This window comes from Notothenia rossii, assembly GCF_949606895.1.
Source record: "Notothenia rossii genome assembly, contig: scaffold_600, whole genome shotgun sequence".
Classification (NCBI taxonomy): domain Eukaryota; kingdom Metazoa; phylum Chordata; class Actinopteri; order Perciformes; family Nototheniidae; genus Notothenia; species Notothenia rossii.
Genome location: NW_027639933.1, coordinates 7,501 through 16,920, shown reverse-complemented (window position 1 = coordinate 16,920; position 9,420 = coordinate 7,501). Strand labels below are relative to the sequence as shown.

Below are 9,420 nucleotides of genomic sequence, written 5' to 3'. Positions count from 1 at the left end.
AACATTTTTTTTTTTTTAAAGTATATAAATAAACATATATATATATAGAGATGTGTGAATATATATAAAATCAGATCCAGGTGCATATATAAAAGTAAAACAACAACTATGACCATAGATAGAGAACTATTTTGAGAAATATAATAACATAAAAAATATAGTAAAAAGATAAAGCAATAGTCAAATGTGTGTCTCGAACAGCGCTATATAAATTAAATGTATTATTATTTTTATCTCTAAATGAGGTCGACGCTGGTGAGATGGTGGTCATGAGCTGTTGTTGCTAGGTAACAGTCCATTCCTCTCTGTGTGTGCAGACCAGAAACACACCTCTTGATAATTCAATGTTAATATGCTTTGAGGTAAAGTTTTAGGGGGGCGTCGTCTTTCAACCCTGAGGTGCTCCCAATTACTAACGGTGTGTGTGGGTGTGTGTGTGTGTGTGTGTGTGTGTGTGTGTGTGTGTGTGTGTGTGTGTGTGTGTGTGTGTGTGTGTGTGTGTGTGTGTGTGTGTGTGTGCGTGTGTGCGTGCGTGCGTGCGTGCGTGCGTGCGTGCGTGCGTGTGTATGCTTCCCTAGAGCTAGTGGTACTGCTCTGTATGAATGAGGTGTGAATGACTCGTTGCTTACTACTAATGTATGACATTTTAAAACCCCTTAGTGGTGTTAATTATCTATTAATTATGTTATGCTCTAGATATAATTGATTTAATTTGATTGCTTTTGATTTTCAGTCCATTTTTCTCTTGAGAATTGTACAACTTACATTATCCCTATTATTAACATATTTTATTTACCACGTATATTTATTATCAGTAGATCAATCAATCAATGTTTATTTATGTAGCCCAAAATCACAAATTTTACCTTTGTTACATTTTGTACAGAATATCAATAATGTTCTTTTGTTACCTAAAGAATCTTAAAAATCCATCGTTTTATTTGCAATGAAATGCATAAAAAAATGCAGTGTACGAAATACATTAACTTTCTTTCCTAATTGTGATTTACATATTGGAAACACATGCTAAATGACATAACAATGAAGCAAACTGAATAGAATATTGACTTTAATTGAGTGACTGTACCGTAGGGGTCTTTAATTGCATTCAATTGAATAAAGTCCGCCTGAAGCATCCTTTGTGCTCCAGTCAGTCCTCTCAGTGAACGCAGAGCTGACTCCAGATCAGATGCACGCTGAAGGCTCTTTGAGCAGCTCTCACTGATCCTGCTGTTGTTTTAAATGTTTGTTTGTTTTCCGTGTATTGTGTCTTGATATGTGTCTGTTGATGTTACACATGGAGCTGCTGTGATGCAAGAAGCATTTCAGACTTGATCTCACCATTAAAGTATTATCGTATATCGTAACGTATTAAAAGGTAGGCTAGGTAAGAATGGAGAAACCAGCTCGAGTGCGCTAGAATTTGAAAAAACACAACTGAAAGAAATCTGCCCCTTCCTTCAGACTTCCTCACAGAGCCCCTCCTCCAACACACACGAACGCGCACATGAACAATGAGGGCACGAGATAAGTTTGTGCACAGATGGAAGGCTGACAGGCAGGTAGGCCATCCAGTTACTTTAGCCGGGCCGGCTCAGATGATTGGTCGTGCTTTTTACAGCGCCACGGCTTCCACAGATGATGATTTTTTATGTATTTATTGTCAAAGCACTTCACATATTCATTGCTATCGGGATGTTAAGAGCATTCCATGGAATACAACAAGTGTTTCTGAAGTGAATGACCTACCCCACCTTTAATTGAGTGACTATAACTTAGGGGTCTTTAACTGAACAGGTTTGAACTCACAGCGAGGACGAGCTGCAGGACGCAGTGCAGAACCTCGATGTTCTGGTGCCGCAGCCAGCAGCCCAGCTCCAGGTGGTTCTGCTGGTCCTGATGGTCCTGATGGTTCTGATGGTTCTGATGGTTCTGATGGTTATTTGGGGTTTTCTGCCACCCAGCGGAGGGAGGATCCCCCCCCTCACAGCCCGGCAAGTGGTCCTTCCACCAGGATCGATGAGAGGAAACTCCCAGAGAGAGGACGTCACTTTCCTGAAGACACGACAGGGGGAGAAACGGTGTGAAGACGACATGTTGTTTCCTCCTGTACATAACTTATAGCTCCCCTATCATACTCTCTTTCATCAATATGTTATGGGTCTCAGATGTATCCAGAGCCTGTCTCTGATTGGCTGAAACACCAAACTGATCATTGCAGCATTACCCATAATCCCCTCTGTTTCAGCTCTGTTTCCAAAGTGCAGATTCTCTGTCTGTTACTTCAGATGAAAATAAGGAGCCCCTCCCCACGCCCCTCTGAGAGACATTTGGTTACAAAGAACACAATGGTGGGGGGGGGTTACCTTGGTTGCCTTTTTTGTATTCATAATCCGAATAGACTTTCTCACCCCCTACCAACCCCCACAGTCCCTCAGATTCGCCTCAAAATGCTGAGGTCTTCACCAACGCTGAGTTATTTTAAGTCGAGGTTAAACACATTACTTTTGTCAGCTGCTTACCCAGAAGTCTTATAACTTGTTTTTAGCACCTACTGTATTTACCACGTTGTTTTTAAACCATCTCTTTTATGCGTGTTTTTTATGAATCAGTTATTCCATTATGATTACTTATTGTGTTCCTTTCTGTTGTCTTCTTATTAAGTGTTAATGATGATTTGAATTTGAATTGCCTCTGTGTCCGAAAATGTGCTTTATAAATAAACCTCACCTCACCTCAACCCTCCCTAACTTTGAGTCACAGAAAAGCGCTTCGAATAAAAGCTGTGATCATGTCACTGCAGTTCCTGAGAGCAGCTCTGTGTTCAGGATGTGAAGCTGCAGAGTCTCTAATTAACCGACACTAATGGACCATGAACTCACCGCGGAGAGCCCGCCCACCTCCAGGTACAAACAGCTGACGAACACATTCCAGCCCCCCCACAGCAGCAGCCACAGCAAGTACTGGGGAGAAAACAGAGGAGAGGGGTCAGGAAATCAGTATTCAGGTGGTCAGTGTCTCTACTTTAAAGAGTCCTCTCCTGCTGATGTTCAGGTGTATATCAGTATGTAGTGTCTCTACTTTAAAGAGTCCTCTCCTGCTGATGTTCAGGTGTATATCAGTATGTAGTGTCTCTACTTTAAAGAGTCCACTCCTGTTGATGTTCAGGTGTATATCAGTATGTAGTGTCTCTACTTTAAAGAGTCCTCTCCTGCTGATGTTCAGGTGTATATCAGTATGTAGTGTCTCTACTTTAAAGAGTCCTCTCCTGCTGATGTTCAGGTGTATATCAGTATATAGTGTCTCTACTTTAAAGAGTGCTCTCCTGCTGATGTTCAGGTGTATATCAGTATGTAGTGTCTCTACTTTAAAGAGTCCTCTCCTGCTGATGTCTCACCATGATGATGAGGCGTTTTTTGTACTGAACAGCTCCAAAAAGTCCCAGGACTACGACCAGAATCTGCAGGAAGTTGATCAGGATTGAAGCCCATTGGAAACCCAGGAAGTCAAACAGCTGGCGCTCCACAGCCGAGATCTATAATAATAAAATAGATGTATACAAATATTCACTCTATAACAAGAGAGACTGATCAAAGAGGGATTATCAGACACCGGTGTTGTAACTTCTGTTATTTAAGGCAGTACAATAATTTGTTTATTTGCTTCTTGACAAAAGTTAGGGGGGAATTTTTGACCGGACCAGAGATCCTTTCCTCAAGTAGAAGTACAGATACTCGTCGTGTTTAAAAATACTCTGGTGAAAGTAGAAGTACTGACTAACCTTCTTTACTCAAGTCAAAGTAAAGAGGCTTTGAAATGTACTTCAGTAAAAAGTACCCATAACTAGCAGCTGTTTTAAAGAGTACCTGACCTCCCTTTATATTAATAGAACAATAATGTCATTGTTAGCTAATGAATGTTTCCATGGTGACCAACGGCAACATGACAACGTTTTCATTGGTCCCTCTTCTTTAGAGAAGACCAGGAAATGATGGATACACGGATCGTGTTCAAATCAATAGGCACGCAATGACTCTAAATAATAATGATCACGCCACCAAACACACATTCAGACTAAAGGAACCAGCCTGTTTGGAAAATGAGAGAAGTAGAAAGTACAGGTATTTGAGTTCAACATGTAAGAAGTAGAAAGTTCAGGTATTTGAGTTCAACATGTAAGAAGTAGAAAGTACAGGTATTTGAGTTCAACATGTAAGAAGTAGAAAGTTCAGGTATTTGAGTTCAACATGTGAGAAGTAGAAAGTACAGGTATTTGTGTTCAACATGTAAGAAGTAGAAAGTTCAGGTATTTGAGTTCAACATGTAAGAAGTAGAAAGTACAGGTATTTGAGTTCAACATGTAAGAAGTAGAAAGTTCAGGTATTTGAGTTCAACATGTAAGAAGTAGAAAGTTCAGGTATTTGAGTTCAACATGTAAGAAGTAGAAAGTACAGGTATTTGTGTTCAACATGTGAGAAGTAGAAAGTACAGGTATTTGAGTTCAACATGTAAGAAGTAGAAAGTACAGGTATTTGAGTTCAACATGTAAGAAGTAGAAAGTACAGGTATTTGTGTTCAACATGTAAGAAGTAGAAAGTACAGGTATTTGAGTTCAACATGTAAGAAGTAGAAAGTACAGGTATTAGTGTTCAACATGTAAGAAGTAGAAAGTACAGGTATTTGAGTTCAACATGTAAGAAGTAGAAAGTACAGGTATTTGAGTTCAACATGTAAGAAGTAGAAAGTACAGGTATTTGTGTTCAACATGTAAGAAGTAGAAAGTACAGGTATTTGGGTTCAACATGTAAGAAGTAGAAAGTACAGGTATTTGGGTTCAACATGTAAGAAGTAGAAAGTACAGGTATTTGAGTTCAACATGTAAGAAGTAGAAAGTACAGGTATTTGAGTTCAACATGTAAGAAGTCAAAGTAAAAAATCGTCGTAGAAAAATAAGTAGTGGAGTAAAGTACTGATACCAGAAACATGTACTTAATTCTGTGCATCCTTGTGGTCATATGAAGTCTCTGAAGTCTCCTTGTGGTCATATGAAGTCTCCTTGTGGTCATATGAAGTCTCCTTGTGGTCATATGAAGTCTCTGAAGTCTCCTTGTGGTCATATGAAGTCTCCTTGTGGTCATATGAAGTCTCCTTGTGGTCATATGAAGTCTCCTTTTGGTCATATGAAGTCTCCTTGTGGTCATATGAAGTCTCTGAAGTCTCCTTGTGGTCATATGAAGTCTCTGAAGTCTCCTTGTGGTCATATGAAGTCTCCTTGTGGTCATATGAAGTCTCCTTGTGGTCATATGAAGTCTCTGAAGTCTCCTTGTGGTCATATGAAGTCTCTGAAGTCTCCTTGTGGTCATATGAAGTCTCCTTGTGGTCATATGAAGTCTCTGAAGTCTCCTTGTGGTCATATGAAGTCTCCTTGTGGTCATATGAAGTCTCCTTTTGGTCATATGAAGTCTCCTTGTGGTCATATGAAGTCTCTGAAGTCTCCTTGTGGTCATATGAAGTCTCCTTGTGGTCATATGAAGTCTCCTTGTGGTCATATGAAGTCTCCTTTTGGTCATATGAAGTCTCCTTGTGGTCATATGAAGTCTCTGAAGTCTCCTTGTGGTCATATGAAGTCTCCTTGTGGTCATATGAAGTCTCCTTGTGGTCATATGAAGTCTCCTTTTGGTCATATGAAGTCTCCTTGTGGTCATATGAAGTCTCTGAAGTCTCCTTGTGGTCATATGAAGTCTCCTTGTGGTCATATGAAGTCTCCTTTTGGTCATATGAAGTCTCCTTGTGGTCATATGAAGTCTCCCTGTGGTCATATGAAGTCTCTGAAGTCTCCTTGTGGTCATATGAAGTCTCCTTGTGGTCATATGAAGTCTCCTTGTGTTCATATGAAGTCTCCTTGTGGTCATATGAAGTCTCCTTGTGGTCATATGAAGTCTCTGAAGTCTCCTTGTGGTCATATGAAGTCTCCTTGTGTTCATATGAAGTCTCCTTGTGGTCATATGAAGTCTCCTTGTGGTCATATGAAGTCTCCTTGTGGTCATATGAAGTCTCTGAAGTCTCCTTGTGGTCATATGAAGTCTCCTTGTGGTCATATGAAGTCTCTGAAGTCTCCTTGTGGTCATATGAAGTCTCTGAAGTCTCCTTGTGGTCATATTGTGTTTTAATCACCAGTGTTTATGTCATTTCAGTGGTTTTGCTCTCTTTTCAAGTTGTTTTATGTTTTGTGTCTCTTTCATCAGTTTTCAGATATTTTTCTGTATTTTCTAGTGGTTTTAGGTTTTTAGAGGTACATTTGTGTCATTTCTTGGTCATGTTGTGTTTATTTGCATATGTTTGGACTATTTAAATGTCCCTTTAGTGTCCCTTTCTGGTCCTTCTATGCACTGTTGTAGTCATGTTGTGTCTCTTAAAGGTCCTTTTGAGGCTAATCTCACCTTATTTTAACGTCTCATTGCAGCGGTTTTGCAACATTTTTGTTATTTGTCTCTTTAAATACATTTTGCATGGCTTTACGCTCGCTGTGTGTCTCTGTATTTGTTTTATGTCCCTTTTTGGTCCTTCTGTGCACATTTGAGGTCTTATTTTTGTAATTTGGTGTCTTTTTTTCACCTCTCAGCCGTTTTGCCTTCTTTAATAGTTCTTCGAGGTTGTTAGTGGTCATATCGTGTACAGTTTGGCTCTTTTCCTATCAGGTTTTGGTCATGTTGTGTTTCTTTGCTGCTATTTTGCATCTCTGTCTGTCATGTTGTAGTCATTTCTATTCGTCTCTGGTCGTTTAATGATCATTTTGAGTCTCTTCCTGGTCGGTATCTGTCTCTCTTTGAGTGACATTTTGTAGCTGAAAGCCGTGGAGACCCCTGACACTTTGAGCCTCTACCAGGCTATCAATCAATGGCGGCCATGCTTGTTGTTTCCCCGTTAAAGGTTTTTATTTCCGTATCGAGGGTCCAGCACAACAGAGCGTGTTGAAAGCAGCAGAGGTCGTAAATCCCCCCACAGGAACATTTGAGATTTCCCTTCACTTGTGCATCCCAATAGGTTGTATTTTTGATTCCTACAGTTTGCCATGGGGGACAAAGACAGACCCTAATGTCCTCTGATACCAGTGAGTGATGAAGAGGGGGGGCAGGGTGGGAAACACACAGGAGGAGGAGGAGGAGGAGGAGGAGGAGGGTGCAGCCCCTTCATTGTGGAGCCTGTAGTGGGCGGTCACTGCTTTACATATCACCTCCAACTACACCAGGCTTACTTTTCACTCAAAATAGAAAAGCTGCAACTAAAATATGTTCAGTCACCATTCATCTGATGACTGTTTGGTTTATCAGATATCAGAATGACACGATCTCAGAGCTGAAGGCATGGGCTTCTCATGACATGGTTTGACTTAACAACAGGGTGAAACTAGTCGATAGGCAATTCCCATAACAGAGAAGCTGAAAGAAAGCCCCTTTAAGAATCAGGAAACACATCTGACTGAGGTTTCATTTGAGTTTGATGAGTAAACAGTGAGAATGTGAAAGGAAGGTCATCAAATATAACAACAAAACATGTGTTTCAACATGTTTTTAAGTATGTAAATATAGCAACCTAAAGTCTAAATGTGAGGTTTAGGAAAGATGATGAGGGCTTCAAGGCACTAAAAGCAAACTTATTTTTGTAATAAACAACACGTCTTTTCAGCTAATTATTGCAATTGTAGCTTTACTTGTGATTTAAAGTGAGTTTTTCTTAGTATAAGTTGTTTGTTTGCCTATAAGCATCACCAGAGGTTAAAATCAGATGTGTTGCTGTGTTCATATGATGAGAGAAAGCTCTTACCAACTGCAGACAGCAGAGCAGGATCAGCGTGCAGCGAGCAGAGCAGCAGCCCATCTTCCTCTCTGATGATGATGATGATGAAGAAGAAGAAGATAACTAAAGTGATTTTTAAAAAAATGCTCAAACTGAAGCGTAAACCCAGTGAGGTTTCAGGTCCATCTTTCTCCGGACGCACAGTGCACTTTCCTCACAGAGGAAAACACGGATCTGCTGCTGGGGGGGAGGGGTGTATGGGAGGAGAGCAGTGCCACAAAGGGGGGAGAGCCAGGGGGCAGCTTCATTCATATTTCATTTTTTATTCAGCCAAATAACATTATACATGCAGTGTATGGCTGGCATTCATATATATTTAATAATTCTAAATTATATTATTGTATATTTATAGATTTAACAGATGCTCTGAAAGAATATAGGTTCAAATGATGAGATTGGAAAATAATAAGCAAATAAAACAAATAAAAACAGGAATTTAAAAAATCCTATAAATAACAAGGAAACATTTATTTAAAAATAAATAGAAATACTTTTTAATAATAAGGATTTTTTTTAAATAACAGTGAAAAATGCCACTTCAGTTATATTAAATGCCACTTTAATAACAAACAAATGCCTCTTTAAATAAATAAATAAATCAATCAATGTTTATTTATATAGCCCAATATCACGAATGTTACATGTGTCTCAGTGGACTTCACGGTTTGTACAGAATATCAGTATGACAATATGATACCCTCTGTCCTTAGACCCTCTTTCCTTAGACCCTCTGTCCTTAGACCCTCACATCGTACAAGGAAACACTTCCAGAGAAACCCCCAGTTTAAAGGGGAACATGGGAGAAACCTCAGGGAGAGCAACAGAGGAGGGATCCCTCTCCCAGGACGGACAGACGTGCAATAGATGCCGTGTGTAAATTGAAAAGATAATAAATTTGCAACATAGGTAGACCAAATGTTTGGAAATGCATGTGTGTTTAATAAGAAGATGAATCCACGAGGATGTCAACAATCCTGTGGGAGCCATCAGGGAAGTAGTATGATGAGAGTCAGACAGGACCGCAGAGACAGGTTCAGCCACGACTCAGGATCCCAGCGTAGATAGACACCAAAAAGAAATGTGGGAAGCTGGGTTAATGGGAACATGAGAGTACACAGGTATAGACAGAGAGAAGGAAGAAGTAAGATGTCCCCCGACAAACTAAGCCTATATCAGCAAAACTAGGGGCTGAATCTAATCAGCCCTAACTATAAGCTTTATCAAAAAGGAAGGTCTTAAGCGCACTCTTAAAAACGGATAGGGTGTCTGCCGTCCGAACACAAACTGGAAGCTGATTCCACAAAAGTGGAGCTTGATAAGAAAAGGCTCTGGCTCCCATTGTACTTTTAGAGACTCTAGGAACAACCAACAACCCTGCATTCTAAATAAACAGATGCCCTTTCTCATTTCTCTAATTCCGTGTCTAACCCCTCGATTCCACCGGGTCCGTCTGCGTTGCGTTACGGCCGCGCTACGGCCGCGTTACGGCTGCGTTACGGCTGTGTTACGGCTGCGCTGCGGCGTTCGCAAAGATCGCGGCCACTCTAGTAAATGGGTGCTATT

At 40.3% G+C, this 9,420-nt stretch overlaps 1 protein-coding gene across 1 annotated transcript; it reads right to left on the bottom strand.

Annotated features, from left to right (window-relative positions):
- Positions 1-1,337: 1,337 nt before the first annotated feature.
- On the bottom strand, positions 1,338-8,005 carry LOC307027227 (sodium/potassium-transporting ATPase subunit beta-1-interacting protein 3-like). The gene is made up of 4 exons (XM_079695435.1): positions 7,825-8,005; positions 3,398-3,535; positions 2,883-2,963; positions 1,338-2,055 (listed from the first exon to the last, which is right to left on the bottom strand). The coding sequence occupies exons 1-4, from the start codon at positions 7,876-7,878 to the stop codon at positions 1,786-1,788; spliced, it is 543 nt and encodes a 180-aa protein (XP_079551561.1). The 5' UTR covers positions 7,879-8,005; the 3' UTR covers positions 1,338-1,785.
- Positions 8,006-9,420: the final 1,415 nt, after the last annotated feature.

What these genes read in the sequence shown, in the direction of transcription:
- LOC307027227 (XM_079695435.1), bottom strand. Translation starts at nt 7,878, where the DNA reads ATGGGCTGCTGCTCTGCTCGCTGCACGCTGATCCTGCTCTGCTGTCTG. An exon ending in TGCTCTGCTGTCTGCAGTTG is followed by an intron (nt 3,536 to 7,824) that starts GTAAGAGCTTTC and finishes TTATTATTATAG; the next exon opens with ATCTCGGCTGTGGAGCGCCA. An exon ending in AAAAACGCCTCATCATCATG is followed by an intron (nt 2,964 to 3,397) that starts GTGAGACATCAG and finishes TTTTCTCCCCAG; the next exon opens with TACTTGCTGTGGCTGCTGCT.